Genomic DNA, 17,379 nt, shown 5'->3' on the forward strand with positions numbered 1-17,379 from the left:
CGCCCAGTGACAGCAAGTTGCTGTTCAGAAGCTCGCAAAATGTCTGTGGGCAGCTGTAAGCATAGTGAGTGTGAGCATTGTTTCTTCACCACTGACAGCTGTGCCCATAAACATAAAACTGGCACAATTGATGACCTGGTACCATAAACCTATTTGTGGTATGCATGGCTACCTCTTTGCTGCAATTAGGTCAAATCAGATTTTGCACTCCTTGAAGTGCACATAAAACAGTTCTATCTGATTAGTCCATTGGAAAATGGTGATAGTTCATTTTATTTTCTCCTCCGTTTTTCTCTCTCCTGCTGAAGGCCATGACTCTTGTTGCTCTCGGATTTCTCACCCAAGTAGCCATTGTGTGTGTGAACCTAAATAGTGACTTTTTCAGGCTGTTCAGCCTCGAGACATCACAGCCAAACCCAATACTGTCCTCAAAAGTGCAATTCCAGCAGTAGTCACTTGGTAATGCTGAGGAATGGGTACATTTTGGTAATTTTTGACAAAGTATTTAGAAATGAATTACATTTTAAGTGGTGCATTTTAAATTGAAATTGGTTTTCAAAGATTTAGAAGTCTCCTTACAGCCAATACTCTAAATGAGCCAGACATGGAAGACGTGTTTACATAACGACTGGAGTCAATAGATAACGCAGCAATAAAAAACAGAAAGTGAAGGAAATACTTAGGTCGGGCAGCTTCTGTGGAGAGAGAAAGAGAGTTAATGTTTCAGGTTGATGACCTTTCATCAGAACTGCTGAGTATTTCCAGCATTTTCTGTTTTTGTTTCAGGTTTCAGCATCCGCAGTATTTTGCTTTAGGTAATTCAGTATCTCGTCTTAGGTTTCCTATAAACATTTGCACCTATTATCATTAGGATGATCTAATAATTTGAGCCCAGCAAGTTAGTCTAGTTAGATCTGGGAAAGTGTGAGATAACTCACTTACTTTAAGACCAGAGCTGTCCAGAACCAGAAGGCTGACCAAGAAGAGTTAAACTATCCCACTAAAATTGGATTGTGTGCCGTGGTTTATTATTGTTTTATTTACAAGGAAAGGTTTGAAGATAACTGAAGTGCGCTTTTGATTATTACTGTCACTCTGTATGTTCACTTGCTGACTAAAATAAAACAGCTGAATGATTCATATCTGGTGTTTCTCACAAAAGTGTTCTCAGTCCGCGTCTACTGGAAGATTGCAGATCGCATGCACATGTGAAAGACACAACATCAAGCTCAGATATTGGGCAGTATGGGTACAACTCCTGGAATAACTGGCATCACTGACCCGAGAGAATATCCAAGGTAGACCCAAAATTTGTAATTGACATTATATCTAATTTTCCACTTCCTGATGCAAGGACTCTAACACTTAATTTCCACTACCATCCTCCCAGTTTTGTAGCAGGAATAACATGAGCAAGGACAGGTTATTATTATGTCTGATCCCCATCCACTTTTTCACCCATCCCATTTTGTGTCATCATTTCCCATTGATATTTCAGGCAGGAACATTTTACATAGGAACAGGATTACGCCATTTAGTCCCTCAAGCCTGTTCTGCCATTCAATGAGATCATTACTGATCTGTGACTTAATTCCATATACCCGCCTTTGCCCCATATCCCTTAATACCTTTGGTTCACAAAAATCTATCAATCTCAGATTTAAAATTAATTGACCTAGCATCAATTGCCGTTTGAAGAAGAGAGTTCCAAACTTCTAGCACTCTTTGCATGTAGAAGTGTTTTCTAACTTCACTCCTGAAAAGCCTGGCTCTAATTTTTTTTAATTAATTTTTTTTTTGAAGAGTTGGCAAAAGTATTGCCTATTCTTTGGTGTTAAGACATGGTAGTATCATTTCCACTTCATTTATGCTGAATCAGAATCACACCAGTATCAAACGGATTTTCGAAGTGCTACCCTTTACTGAGTGGAAGGTTTCTCCGAGGGCCAAGAAATCAAATGACTATTATAATATAGAGCTCCACCTAGTAGACTACTGTGGTAATGAAACTGCTGCTGTAAATACAATAAAAGCAAGTTCCAGATTGAAGCCATCTTGAGTGGGTGTGCTTTAGTGATGTCGTAAGAAGGTATCACATTGGTGATGAGGATGGGATGAAAAATGAAGCAATCAAAATAAAGTTGTTGATAACTCCTAACTTGACACTTGATCCAGCTTGTCAGACAGCTATGTCGATGGATATGGCCGGCTAATACTCCCAAGAATTTCGTACGATTTCCAGTTGTCAAACAACTGAGGTGAATTGCTTGCAGGTTAAAAGTAAAAGGCAGTTGGGCTCCAAGGCCTCAGCAACTGGCCAAGATAACAGCGCATTGAAATCGTGCTTTCGGTGTTTGGGACAACACATTGCTCAAAGCTTTCCATATGCGAAGGCAGAGTGTTTCTTCTGCAAGAAAACTGGGCATCTTGCAAAGGCATGCCAACTGAAGAGTAAACCAATTTTCAAGACTATTAAGTAGAAATCCCCAGAGACTACATAGCATGGAAGAAAAGCAACAGGACGAGAATACACGTCATCAGGAGCACAAAGGCATCTCACAGCGATTCGCGAAGTATCATCATACAAGTAGACATTGCAGGGACCAGGATACCCATGGAAATTGACACTGGTATATCCGTGAGCATAGTACCGGGATCACAAAATCTCGACAAGTTGAGTGATTTTTCGATGGAGAAGTCGAACATTGAGCTGCGAGACTACTCAGGAGAGCAAATTCCTGTGGTAGGACGTATCACTGTACTGTTGAAATACAAGGATCAGTTTCAGAGCTTGCCTCTCTTAGTAGTGGCAGGAGACAAGCCTGCCTTACTAGGTAGAAATTGTTGGGATCACTGAAGCTAGATTGGAATGAGACTTTGTGTGTTGAAACGAGATTTGCATCAAAGGATGACGTCATCAAACAGTTGTTCCGCGAAACAGGCAGTCCAATCCAATGTTTCAAGGCGCGTGTCAGAGTGCAGAAGGATGCTAGACAAGTTTACTGCAAGTCACGTCTCATACCATAAGCACTCAAGGAGAATGTTGAGCAAGAAATCAAAAGACTAGAAACTGAGAACATTATTTCGGGGTAGATCTAAGTAATTGGGCTACACCCATTGTTGTTGTACCCAAGTCAAATGATAATGCTGATGCTATGTCCAGGTTGCCATCCAAATCACAAGTTACACCCAATGGAGAAGTGGTGTTCTATTTTTCATACATTGATGAGCTGTCAGTCACAGCTGAAGAGATTGGTAATGTGACCCAGTTATGTCAAAGATGTATCAGAGAAAGACATTCATCCACATTTCGTTCATAGGAATGAATTATCAGTGGATAAAGATTGTATCATGTGGTTATTCCAAATAAATTTAGGTCCAAATTATTAGGAGATCTTCATGACCAGCGCCTGGAATGTGCTTGACCAAGAGTTTTGCATGCAGTTAATTATGGTGACCAGGTCTAGATAAAGATAGAGAGTACATCGTTAGTCAGTGTACGACATGTTAATCGGTAAGCAAGAAACCACCATCAGTACCATTACAGCTATGGAAATGGCCTCCCAGGGTGTGGCACAGGTTGCATATAAATTTTGCTGAGCTAGGACAGCAATTTGCTCATTGTGATTGATAGTCTTTTGAAGTGGGTAGAGATGTTTTTAATGCAGAAAATAAGTAAAACATTAGACAATTTGCGAAGATTGTTTTCTTCATATTGCCTCCCAGAAGAAATTGTGTATGATAATTGGCCACAATTTTGTTCAGAAGAATTTGCACAGTTCACAAGCAGAAACAGTGTGAAACATACCAAGGACCCACCTTACCCCCCTGCTTCAAATGGTGCAGCAGAGCGCACAGTACAAATGGTAAAACGTGTCCTCATCAAGCAAATGTTGAATCCAAATCCAAAGAAACAGCAGTTGTCTTTGAATCACAAATTAGCACATTTTCTAATAACTTATCATAATATTCTTCATACAACTGCTGGTAGAACACCAGCAGAGTTGTTTCTCAAATGACAGCCACAAACCAGGTTGTTTTTGTTAAAGCCAAACTTGGCACAGTCAGTAGTAGAGAAACAATTAAGATAGAAAAAAAATCATGATAGAGGTAGAGTAAGAGAGAGAAGTGTGAAATTGAATCAGAAGGTTAAAGTAAAGAACCATCACCATAAATGGTTAAAGTGGTTACCAGGAAGAATAGTGAATAAATGTGGCCCTGGCACATATTTGGTCAAGGTGTTTGATCATGGAAAGGTTAGGTTTGTTCACATTGATCATATTTTACTTATAGATGTGGAAGGAGTTGAAAATTGGAATGATTTGATTATTTCTGATGAGTCAGATAGTCTTTTACAAGTAACATACCAGTTGCAAATCCTACATCAGATGCACTGGAAACAAGTCCAAGAGCATGTCAGAATTTAAGTCTCAGTCCAACTCAGGCAGACAAACAGTCTGAAGTTGTTGAGTTCAAATGTAGATCAAGGGCATCCTTTGGAGAAAGAAACTCCTCAGCATCAGCCTAGGGTGAGTCTAAATTCGACACAAAGTTTGGAAAGTTCTGTTCCAAGAGCGAATGTATCCTCTTTGAAACAGAAAACCAGTGGTTAAGTTTGATTTGTAAATATGACAAAATAAGTCCATCTCTTTTGTTGTATATAACCATGCAAGTTATGTATAATGATTATTTTGTTATAATTATTTCTTCGTTAAGGAGGAAGTAGTGTAATATAGAGCTCCACCTAGTGGACTACTGTGGTAATGCAGCTGCTGCTGTAAATACAATAAAAGGAAGTTCCAGATTGAAGCCATCTTGAGTGTGTGTGCTTTAGTGATGTCATAAGACGATATCACAGCCATGTTGGCTCAATCTATGTATTCCGTTGATTATTAGAACATGGAATCATAGAATAGCACAGCACAAAAGGAGGCCATTTGGCCCATCAAGTCTGTGCCAGCTCTTTCGAAGAACAATCGAGTTCATCCCACACCACTGCTCCTTCCCCATAATCCCAGCAATCTAAATCCTAACCATTCATTGCATAAAGAAGTTTTTCCTCATGTCGCCTCTGGTTCTTTTTGTTGTGTATGGAGAAAGAGTCAGACTGAACACTGTGAGCTCAAAGTAAAGTGTGACCTTAGTCTTTTATTGCAGATCTCCAGAGTGCCTCTCCAACCTGTGAAGCCTTCTTAAATAAATGTGCTCCCAAGGGATTATGGGATCCCTTGGGACTCCGGGGAATGAGCCCTCTGGTGGCTCTACAGAGTAAATACAAGTCCACATATATAACACTTTTGCCAATCACCTTAAATCTGTCTATCAACCAATCAATCATTGGAAACATCTCTTTATTTACTCTATCTAAATCCTTCATGACTTTAAACATCTTTATTAAATCTCTTCCTAGCTCTAAGGAGAACAACCACATCTTCACCAGTCTATCCACGCAACTGTAATCCCTTATCCCTGGATACATACATCAACACTCTCTCAATGCGCAGCTCTCTTGCAACAACACCATCATGCAAGTGGCTCACTTTTCTGGCACTTGACAAATGATGTATGAACTGTTAAGCCAAATTTATTGCTTCTCCAAAGTGCTACTGAGTGGTAGTATTACATGAGCTGGCTACTGTTTTGCTATAGGAGCCTATTGGGACTAAGGTAGACCGTTTTCATGTTGTACCTCTTATGCAGCTACATGGGCCCTGCATTATTTCAGTCACCTGTACAGGCAGTAGAGAGGTTGGTGGCATGGCCATGTGCCGCCATTTTGAGAGAGAAAAGCATACATTCCCATTCCTGGCATGTAAATTGTACTGGGCATTGTCTCTTCATGGAAAGCAGATGTCCAATGGTACTATTGAGATTATTGAAACCCTGTGAGCTACTCATCTGCAAGTCAACGGCAATTGTTTGGAAGTTGGAAGAGGCACCTCAGACCTCTATAGGAGCAGTGTGAGTATCCATGGAGGAAGTGCAGACAGCCCTTAAGTCCTCTGTGGTGGAAGTGTCCACTGCAGATATCCCTGGAGCTATCATATATTCTGGAGTGGACTGCACTTCTGCAAAACCATCCATCACATTACCACACTTGGATATTAATCTCCTCCATCTGCAGCTTATTGTCTGGCACACTTCCACCCTCCTCCCACCTGAAATATGCTTGATGCTGTGCAAGCATTCTTCTTTTAAAAGCAGACATGCGAGATCAAGATTTCCAGGCTCTTCAGGCTGATAGTGATATTCAGTGATATCTTCCTCTTTATATTTCATACCACCCCACTGCTCCCGCTTACTTGTGCTCTACACATCACCCAGTGTACTGTTCTCCGGCTCGCTTTCTGATTCCGCTGTCAATGTCTCTGAGCTGATGCTTGGGAGGGATAGTGAGTGATGGTGTGTGCTGTGAAGTGCTGGTCAGACCAGATGTACTGGGAAGGTGGTGGCTTCTCTTTGGGCGCCTCTGGAGTAGCAAAAGAAATTAGAATACTATGTTGAGAAGAAAGGATTCACGTGACTGAGTGCAAGGAGTGACATGAGGGTTTCATGAATAGTTTAATGACTGGTAATGTGGGGAACAGTAGAATTGGAGAAGCAGAATGTCATCACAAGTCTACCATTAGCACTTGCCCTCCTACTTCCCCATCTTCACCCTCTTCAGCTTCCATCCACAAGATCTACAAAGTTTCCTCTGCATAGCAGGCGAGAGGCCTCAAGTTTGGAGGCCCATCTACCCATCCTCAATCTCTCTTGGCTGTTATGTTCAATCAAAATGCTAAAAGGAAGAATTACATTCATACCATGGGATGCAGTGAAACTCAGATGTTACCCTGTAGCCCACAATGGGGAAGATCGCAGGTGCATGCACCAAACAATTCGATTCCATGTAAGGCTTTTAGTAGTGTGCTCCCATGTATGTGAATGAAAGAACACTTCCGGGGATGTAAAAAGCACTGAGCTGCTTCCTGGGCATTCACGTGAGTAATTCAAACACATTAAGCGAGATTGAGGGCTGGGGCATACTATAAGTGGCAGATATGATTAGTACAGTTCATTCTTAGATGTGGCAGATTCTACTTGCTTTGCCTGCACTGGCAAGGTCATTAAAACATTTTGTGGCAAGTAGTTACCATGCATGGGTGATCATAGTGCTCACTTCCCGGGTCACCTCCTGCCATTACAACTGTTCTGCATTCCTTGGGGGCTTACATCATTCCTGACCATGTAGAAGCACTTCCACAGATTTTCTGAAGATTTTTCAGTTCTCTGCAGGACTGACAGATATTCTTTAAAGAGAAAAACATTTTGTCCTGCTTCTAAAATAATTTGAAGTGTGGTGTCCCCATTAACCTGCTGTAGGCTTTTAAATCAGACAGCTTCACACTAGTTTCCCACCCCAAGTGCCGAGCCCCCAATGAGTGGCACTCATGACTCTGGGAGCTCAGCAATAGCATTAAAATTAGACAGACTCAGGAAAGTTCACCGGGATAATCACACCTCGTCAGCTGGGTATGAATCACACCCGGTCACATTTCTGTTTGCAATCTTGCCCGAGTGGAAAATTCCAACTTGGCTGAAATCAGCTAACAGCACAGCTTTGAGATTGAAGCCATTTGTATGGATCATAAAGTTCATACCCCTGATCACTACCTAGTAACTCCCTGCTGGAAGTGCATGTGCACGGATGTAAGCTCTGCTACCTTGCAAGTGCAACAGCTTGAAAACAATTACCGTTGAGTCTCATGCATGAATAATAATTACTTGGGTGAGATATTAGAGGACAACCACAGCCCAGGAGGAACTCGACATCTTCAAGTGAGGAGAGGCTAGGGCACAAAACTTAAGAAATCAAAAGCAAAAATATGTTAATCAATGTTGACAACTTTGCTGAAAGAAAGATGGAGAAATAAAAGACATAAAACAGGTTTAATAAAAGGAGGTATCCGAAACTATGCAAGTGTTGTAAGAGAGTCAGAATCTAACAGCTTAAGCCTTCAAATATATTGGTGGAGCATTATATCTTCAAGCTAAATCAGTCACAAATTGGAAACAACTGACAAGGAATTATAATTTCAAAGGATACGAACAGTAAGAAGCCAGATGTCAGAGCTTTGTATGCATGGGCACTCATTAATACAGAAAAGGCTTAAGTCTTCCAACTGTTTCCAAAATAATAATGAAAGAGGCAATGTTCAGTGGCATTTTAGAGAACTGATATACAGTGCCAAAGAGCGAGAGGACTTGGTTGAAATTTCTTACATTCTGCTCATGTCCTCATTTGAGTTGCACAGTGCAGGGAGGCATCACATGGAGGGCAGGCATTTCTCTGCTGGAAGAGGGAAATTAGATGTGGAGCTTCTGTTGCGTGTCTCCTAGAAACCAGAGGAGCAGTGATGGCGATTTGGGCACATTCCATTACTCCACCCCACCAAGCCCTTGGCAAGAAAACAAATGGTGTGGGAGGTCTTATGATGAAGAAAAAGATCTGAGACTACATGTCATTCATTAGAGTACTCGTTAAAGAGTTTTCCATTTGCTTTGAAGTTTGCCAAACAACTGGTAATATAGTTATAATCTCTTTAAGTTGTTCAAACCAACCACCAGTGCCATCGGTGCCTCATTATAACTTCTCTCTCACCGAGTTTTTTTTTGTTGCAATCATCTTCATAACATTTCAAACAAATACAAATAACCACCCAAATAATTACAGATCAATTACAAGATCTCTCTTACCAATTTGTTTTATCTTTTTGTACGTAGTTGGTCCACAAACCACAATACAGAATCTCCTATTTTTGATTGACATTTTCAATTTATTTCCATTATATGTATATTTTGTCAACATTCAAATTATTTTTGGAATATAAAAGTGTTATGCTACAAATTGCTATGTCAAACTCGATGGGGGGTAACTTTCAACTCCAGCGGGAGTGGAAAACTGGTGGTGTTGGATTAGGCACCTGTTATATATCCCGCCCAATATTCCTTTCCATTTATCGCTCTGATACTACCAGTTTGCCACCTGACAAAGTTGAAAATGACCCCCATGTGTTCAACACAGAACAATTTTCAGACCAAACACAAATCATTTAAATTGCAGAGTCTGATGCACTAGAGTAATTAAAGGCACCTCAATATATCACTGAGCAACTTGTGTTAAGCAAAATCTATCTCTGAATAGAAAGATATAGAAGATGTTAGAAAGACAAGTACAGACGAATTGAACCATTAAGTCCATCTAGCTCATCACCTCCCTAGAAACTTATGTCCACCCCCCACAACACCTAACTGGGCTTTGAATAACCCCAGAGTTGTTTCCTCCACTACCCTATCCGAAGAGCCATTACACACATGGAATGATCTAAGAGTCTGGTTACTGTAAGCTCACTCAGGTGCAACCTGATCCATCTTTATTCCAGCCGAAGAGTGCCAGCGTGACAAAGGCACCCCTTATATACAGATGACCAAGCACACATGCCACATGCGTACAGCCCGATGACCTCCGATCGCGGTGCCCTCTGGTGTCTGGTGACTCCCAAGCATTAATACATAACATCCCCTTTTTAAAATCTTAACAACAATCTTTTTACAAATTAAGATGGTCTGGGGCTTTCCTCTCACAAGTCGATCGTCTCAGTTCAACTTTGGTTCTGGGCGAGCGTTCGGAGTCCGCTGTGACGGAGGGCTTAGTAGCCGATCTGATGAGAGTGGTCATGACCACATCAAAAGACTGAAGGTTCAGAGTCAATAATGTTAGCAGAGTCCTCTGATAAGTGAACAATGGTTGGTTGGTCACTGACTGCATCTTCGTCACTCGGTTCCAGTTCATCCATGTGCCACAGTTTAACCTGGTCAAGGTGTTTCCTGCATGTTTACCCATTCTTGAGCACGACAATAAACACTGATACCCTTGGCTGTAACAGTGCCGGCATCCACTTTGGACCTTGATCATAGTTCAGTCCATAAACCGGATCGTTGACCGAGATGTCACGTGACACGGCAACACGGCAACACGATCATGACACCATTGCTGACTTTGATATCTATTTTCAACACGATCATTCATAATCAGGATGAACAAGAGAAAACTTGGTCTTGAGATTTCTCTTCATCAGTAGTTAGCAGGAGGAACCCCAGTAAGCGTTTGAGGTCTTGACCTGTAACTGAACAATATACATGACAACCGTCTCTGCAGTGAGCCCCAAGTTACACGTTTCATACTTTGCTTGATCGTTTCAACGGCACACTCTGCTTGACCATTAAAAGCAGGCTTGAATGGAGCTGATCTCACATGTCTGATGCCATTGAGTTTCATGAACTCCTGGAACTCCAGACTTGTGAAGCAAGATCCGTTGTCGCTCACAACAATGTCAGGAAAACCACGAGTAGCAAACATGATACGAAGGCTCTCAATGGTAGCTGTAGACGTGCTGGATGACATAATAACACACTATACACTTAGAATATGCATCTACTACAACAAAAAACATCTTTCCTAGGAACAGGCCCGCAAAATCAATGTGGATCCTCGACCATGGTTTGGATGGCCACGACCAAAGTGACCGCTGGTACTTTACTTAGCTGCATGCAAGTATTGCACTGATGCACGCATGATTCCAGATCAGTCAATTCCGGGTCACCATACATGAGACCTAGCAATGGACTTCATCACAACAATACCAGGATGAGTGCTATGAAGTTCACGTACAAATTTTTCTCTACCTTTCTAAGGCATGATTACACGATTACCCCACAATAAACAGTCTGACTGAATGCACAGCTCATCCTGGCAACAGTTGTAATGTTTGGTCTCCTCACGCATCTCCATAGGTATGGCAGATCAATCACCACTGAGTACACACCATTTCACAACAGATAAAATAGAGTTATGGCTGATCCAGATCCTAACTTGTTGAGCAGTGACAGGGATTCCTTCACTCTCAAAAACATCCATTACTAACAGTAGATCTGCAGATTGAGGCATCTATATCTCAGTTATGGGTAAGGGCAGATGACTTAGTGCATTGGCACAATTCTCAGTACCAGGTCTATGATGGATGACAATGTCAGCACCCACCTCTGAATGCGGGACGTGCATTGGTATTAATACCTTTGTTTTCCACAAACAATGAAATGAGTGGCTTGTGATCAGTTTCTAGTTCAAAACGAAGACCAAACAGGTACTGGTGCATTTTTTTACCCCATACACAGGCCAAAGCTTCTTTCTTTACCATACTGCAAGTTCTTTCCGCTTCAGACAGACTTCTCGAAGCATACGCAAAAGGTTGTAAGCTTGCCCGATTCATTTGCTTGTTGGAGTACGCAGCCAACCCCATATGATGAAGCATCACAAGCCAATACAAGGTGCTTACACGGATCATAATGAACAAGCAACTTGTTTGAACATAGCAGATTCTTGGATTTCTCAAAGGTTCTACCTTGAGACACACCCCAAACCCAGTTGTCACCTTTTCTTAGTAACACATGCAGTGGCTCTAGTAAAGTGCTCAATCTGGGTAAGAAATTACCAAAGTAGTTGAGTAGCCCAAGGAATGAATGCAGCTCTGTCACATTCTGAGGCCTGGGTGCATTTTTGATGGCCTCGGTTTTCGAATCAGTGGGCCTGATGCCATCAGCAGCAATCTTCGTCCCGAAGAATTCGACTTCAGGTGCCATGAATACATACCGAGCATTTCAGCCTGAGTCCCACTTTGTCCAGATGCTGTAGGACTTCAAGATTGTTCAGATGTTCAGCAGTTCATCCTGTGACCAGAATGTCATCTTGAAACACAACAGTTCTAGGAACGGACTTCAGTAAATTCTCCATATTCCTCTGAAATATGGCTGCAGCCGAACAAATCCCAAAAGGAAACCCGTTGTAGACGAAGAGTCCTTTATGGGTGTTGATGTAGGTGAGTTTCTTCGAAGTGTCGAGGCCGACATCAGATCCAGTTTCGTGAACGACTTTCCACCAGCTAGCATGGTGAACAGGTCGTCAGCCTTCGGTAACGGATACTGATCCGGTTTCAAAAATTGGTTATTCGTAACCTTGCAGTCTCCACAAATCCTGACAGTGCCATCACTCTTCAACACAGGAACAATGGGACTAGTCCACTCGTTAAACTCGACCAGTGATATGATCCCTTCACGCTGGAGTCTGTCAAGCTCAATTTCAACCTTCTCCCTCTCATCATGTACAGAACAGACCGAGCTTTGTGATAGACAGGCCTTGCATTGGAGTCCAAGTAAATCTGCACTTTGGCTCCCGTAATACTATCAATGCCTGGTTCAAACAAAGGAGGAAACTTTTTCAATATTTGAGCACACCATCTTGACATCATTCCAGTTCAGCTTGATTTTCTCGAGCCAATTCCTACCGATCAGCATTGTACCATTACCTGGGACGATCCATAATGGTAGCTCGTGAACCACACCGTCATATGACATCTTGATTGCTGCACTGCTGAGCACCGGTATGAGTTCCTTAGTATAAGTACGCAACCTGGCATTGACTGGACTCAGCTTCGGTATCGCAGCCTTAGTGTCCCACAGCTTGTCGAATGTCCTTTGGTTCATTATCAACTGGCTTGCACCCGTGTCCAGCTCCATTGATACAGGCATGCCATTCAGTTTCACATTAACGACTATCGGCTGGCTCTTGCTCAGGAACAAATACAGTCCATTCACTTCCTCCTCGGGTTGTGTATCCGGGCCATCACTGAACTGGTCCTCATCAACCACATGGTGAGCCACACCACGCTTGCTCCATTGTGGACACATCCTGTGAAGGTGCCCCATTTTCGAACATCCATTGCATGAGTATTGCCTAAACTGACTCTGAGGAGGCTGATGATTGCCCCCACAATGCCAACAGGATCAAATCTGGATCGAGCTCTGAGCAGCGGCAGATTTCGCGTAAGCAGCTCTGCCCGAAGACGACGCCATCTTGTTTACAGTACTTGCCGTGGAACTCCGACTAGTCGATGATATCTGCCTCAAATTATCATCCATCGTCATGCATGCCTGGGCAGTCGCGATGGCCTTTTTCGAATCCAGTGTCTCTGCAGCCAACAGCTTCCTGAGGATCGCATCGTGACTGATGCCCATCATGAAGGCATCACACAGCATGTGTTCCAGCATGTTCCCGAACTTACACGGCTCAGCAAGACGTTGCAGGTCGGCGACAAATCCCGACACGTCCTGGCCCTCAGCATGAACATGCGTGTAGAAATGGTAGCGTGATATGATGATCCCCTCTTTTGGCTTCAGATGGTTACCCACCAACGTACACAATTCCTCGTACCCTTTTGCCACCGGACGTACAGGCGAGAGAAGATTCTTCAAGAGGCCGTAAATTTTCGGACCACAAACGGTGAGGAGAACTGCCCTGCGCTTAATTGCGTAGGCCTCTGCCCCCATGCCATTGGCCACAAAATACTGATCCAGGCGGTCGTCAAAATCCGCACTATCTTTGCCCTCCACGAATCTCTCCAGGATTCCAACAGTGCCCATTGTGCATGTGAAGGTTCTTAAATTACCTCATTGCCAATTGTAATGAATCAAGAGACTGGTTACTATAAACTCACTCAGGTGCAACCTGATCCATCTTTATTCCAGCCCAAAAGTGCCAGCGTGACAAAGACCCTTATATACAGGTGACCAAGCACACATGCCGCATGCGTACAGCCCGATGACCTCCGACCGCAGCGCCCTCTGGTGTCTGGTGACCCCCAAGCATTAATAGATAACAATGTGTTTATCACTTTGTGTGGAAAAGATGCTTCCTAACATCAGTCCTGAACTTGCTGTTTACTGGTTTGCACCCATGTCCTAGTGTCAGCAGTTGCGATTTAGTGTGTTATATATCTCATTTGTCCCTTCAAGGATGAAGAATGAAGGTTTTCTAACCTGTCCTCGTAATTCAGTTCTCTGACACTAATGATCAACCTTGCAGCCTTTCACTGCATAGCTTTCACTATTTTTCAGGAATAAATCAAAAACAACTCACTTCACAATCTCCAAAAAAACTTCTTTCCAAATTCTTTCGGTAGAGTTTTGTAACCCATTCAAATGCTCCCCCTGCCCCGCCCCCCACCCACCCACAGCAGCATAAGCTCTGACTCACTGTTAGCAATGCTATGGGAAGTAGATAATATGGGCAAGATATTTCACTCCAGTTACACCGGCTTCCACGCACAACTCGAGCAGCTCTCGCCATTTTGTGCCTTCGCAATGCTGGTGCAAAGGACACCTCTGCTCTGGGTGGTGGGGCAATTAATTAAACTTTTCAACCCCGATTGGAAAGATTTCTGCCCCCTTTCAGCTGCCAGAAATGCTACGCTGTGGGTGGTCTCCAAGGCCTGGCACAGTCACTCTCAGATGGGCTCCTTGGTGGATGCCCGCCAATGTTATTTAAATTATCTTGACCCCGGAAACAATGTCAGGTCAGGGTCCATCCATGTCATGATGCACTGCTGGCATTACAGCGCATGGGCAATCTAGGCTTATATGTCTAACTATCACCTTATCTACATTATAAAAATGGCATGGAATGGGCTTTTAGATGGGGTGGCAGCAACAAGATGGTCGGTGGTGGGAAATCCAATGTGTCCTCCAGGATCCAAGCTGGAAGCTTAATGTTAATAGGGGGCAGGCAATTGCACAGGTAGGGAAGGAGGGGGGAAAACGAGCACACAGGTTGGCACCAGGCTAGCCCCACAAAAATCTGCGAAAACTGGAAACTTACCTGGTTTTGAAGCAACCTGCAGGATCCAGGTCAGCTATATTACAGCTAGGTTCAGAGCAAGACTTCCTCCACTCTGCTCCAAGAACAAGCCTCAGCCCTAACCTCAGAAGATATGCCTCCTACTGCACCAGTTTGATATTTTCTCCATTTCTCATACATCCTGTGATTAGGGACAGCCTTATGAAGTAGGCCCATGCCCTCGAGGGCCTGGATTGAGACAGCCCAAACTCATTTCATGTAGGATCATTACAGCCATCAGACAGAGAATTGCATCCCGTTAATGTGCGCTGGATTTTAATCCTGATCAGAGGTGAAAGTTTGGTGTCTAACCCATGCACCACCCAATTCCTTAAGGAGTCAAAATACATGTTTTTTTTTTTACAGCAGATTTCTTCAATCTAAAACATTACCTTTATTCCAGCTGCTGCAGCTGGTCCACCTGGGTCCACTGCCTGGACGTAACATGGTCTTCCTCCTCGCACCACAAAACCCCAGCCCACTGCATCACCAACAATCTGGAATCAAGCAAAATATAAAAAAATAACTTTGTATTATCATAACCGTTTTATCGTCATTTAAGGGGAAGGTGCTTATTTTCTACAATACCTTGCACATTATATTGGGTAGAATGAAAAAGGCCTTGCTACAGACATGGAGCCTCACTCAATGTGAGCATGGATCAAAGATAGGGCTGCAGTGTTGTAGCCTGAATTCTGTGCTGCGCACTCATGTTTATCGAGCCTCCCAGCTGGAGATTTGGGAGCTCCATTTTTGCGTGCTCCCCCCCACGCAGTGAACTTAACCTGCGCACAAATAGTGAGGTCCGATGAGGCCTGGATATTTTGTCACGCACCTCATTGCCATTCCGATGGTGCTGTGGGAGGAGCTCCAAGGTAAGTACAGGAAGTTCGGGTCACAGCTATTTCAAAGGTAAGTGATGGTCTCGGGCGGTGAGGGATCCAGTCAGAAGTGTGTGCCATGCCCACCATTTTGGGGAATTAGGAGCTGAGTCGCGCCTGAAAATAGAGCGCCACATGACCCAATTTCTAGGCCTCCATGTCAGTGGCAGGACCTTGCAAAGTTTGCACTTATATAAATATGTATTTTAAAAAATACATGCGGAGGAGAGATTAAAACCCTAATTATCACAGATGCTAACAATGTGCCTGTCTAACAAAATGCTTTTTTGTTCTCCAGGTCAAAGATTGGGTGCTAGATATGAAATGCTCCTGATATCAAGTGTAAAATATTGAGAGCTGTTGAAATGTATTAATAAGATTTGACGACAAATAAATTTGTGCAGATGCTGTACGACAATTGGAAAAGCATGTAATGGAAAATTCAATTTGCTGAAATATACATGGTAGGGATAGAGGGAGCTAGGCCAATATTTTCAGTTGACTGTATGGCAGTTCAGCAAAAGAAAATCACAGTTGAAAGATATTATGCATCTCAGTGATCTAGGGAGGCGGAAAGAATGTGAAAGCTGAGTAGGTCAAAGATTGTAACGATACTATACTGAGTGTAGTTAAGAGCTGGAGCATTATTGGTAAAGACTCAGCTTTCAGACGAGAAGCTTGAAGGTCACACCAATGACACAACAATATTTAACTATCAAAAACACACTACTTATTCAGCAGTTATACAAGTCAGACAGATGTCCGAACTGAGCAGGTAAAACAAAAACATTTAGGAATGAGCAAAATGTCTTTATTTTTGCAATTGCAGTCCAAAATATTCTTGTCTGAAAGCACAGATTGAAATGTTGGTGCCAGTAAAAAGGCTTTATATTGTATTGTTTCTTGATCAATTGATGTAGTTCATATTAAAAAACCTTTGTCAATATTAGCACAGCTCACACAAGGTATTTGGCTCACAGCCTCCTCCATTGAGCTGAAGGAAATCAGGTACACCCACTTTTAACACATAGTCCTTTCTCCTAGTTTCAACTTTTTGTTGACCTTATAAATGAAAAGAAATAAAATTAACATTTCTGGCAGAGGATTCACCCCAAAATGTAACAGAACCAGATGAAAGATATAAAACTTTAGAACAGTAAAATCTGCATTACATTTGATGCTGACTATTCAAATACCTAAAAATCAACGGGGCGATGCTGCAGCAACAAAAGTATTCTTTAAATATACAATGAGGACCCCTTCAGAGCAATCGTTATTTGTTGCAGGAAAAGTGGAGTTAAGCGAACTTATCAATGTGAAAATGTTTAGTTTGACCACTCAGTTCAGCTGAACTGCAACACAGCCAGGCATTTCTGTTACAGGTTTATGCTCATTCTTAAATAAAATAGTTCAAGTGGTATTGAATATTAAAAACCACGGTCAATAATTATCAAAACTGGGTTTGAACTTCCTTTCTAAAATGTTATATTCTTGGTCCGCTAATTTATGTTGGTATAAAACTGAATGCGCAGTAGCCTTTTCCAGAGAATTGGTTGGTTCTCATGGTGTAGTGTCCTTTCTAGCAATCTAATCGATCACTGCTAACCATGGGTGGGGGGGGGCGGGGGGGTCGTTTGTTTTGAAGTACATGAAAGTAACTTGAAATCAAACGCTTCTTGCTCGGCCAGGCACTGCTACACTGTAGCTGCATGCTTCCCTTCTTACTTT

The 17,379-nt window shown here is 42.6% G+C and overlaps 1 protein-coding gene across 3 annotated transcripts in view; it reads right to left on the reverse strand.

Moving 5' to 3' along the window:
- LOC139277545 (DEP domain-containing mTOR-interacting protein-like) overlaps nucleotides 1–17,379 on the reverse strand; it is a 78,461-nt gene that overhangs the window by 11,035 nt on the left and 50,047 nt on the right. The window contains exons 8-9 of one of the 3 annotated variants that reach the window (XM_070896131.1): nucleotides 15,163–15,267; nucleotides 8,295–8,378 (exon numbers count right to left, since the gene is read on the reverse strand). In XM_070896131.1, coding sequence (XP_070752232.1) covers nucleotides 8,310–8,378; nucleotides 15,163–15,267 — 174 coding nt within the window. In that variant the 3' untranslated portion in view covers nucleotides 8,295–8,309. Of the gene's footprint in view, nucleotides 1–8,294; nucleotides 8,379–10,116; nucleotides 10,164–15,162; nucleotides 15,268–17,379 lie in introns of those variants that run through there. The other 2 variants (XM_070896132.1, XM_070896130.1) reach the window with 2 other exon arrangements.

The sequence above is a fragment of the Pristiophorus japonicus genome, chromosome 12 (genome assembly GCF_044704955.1).
Source record: "Pristiophorus japonicus isolate sPriJap1 chromosome 12, sPriJap1.hap1, whole genome shotgun sequence".
NCBI classification, from domain to species: Eukaryota; Metazoa; Chordata; class Chondrichthyes; family Pristiophoridae; genus Pristiophorus; species Pristiophorus japonicus.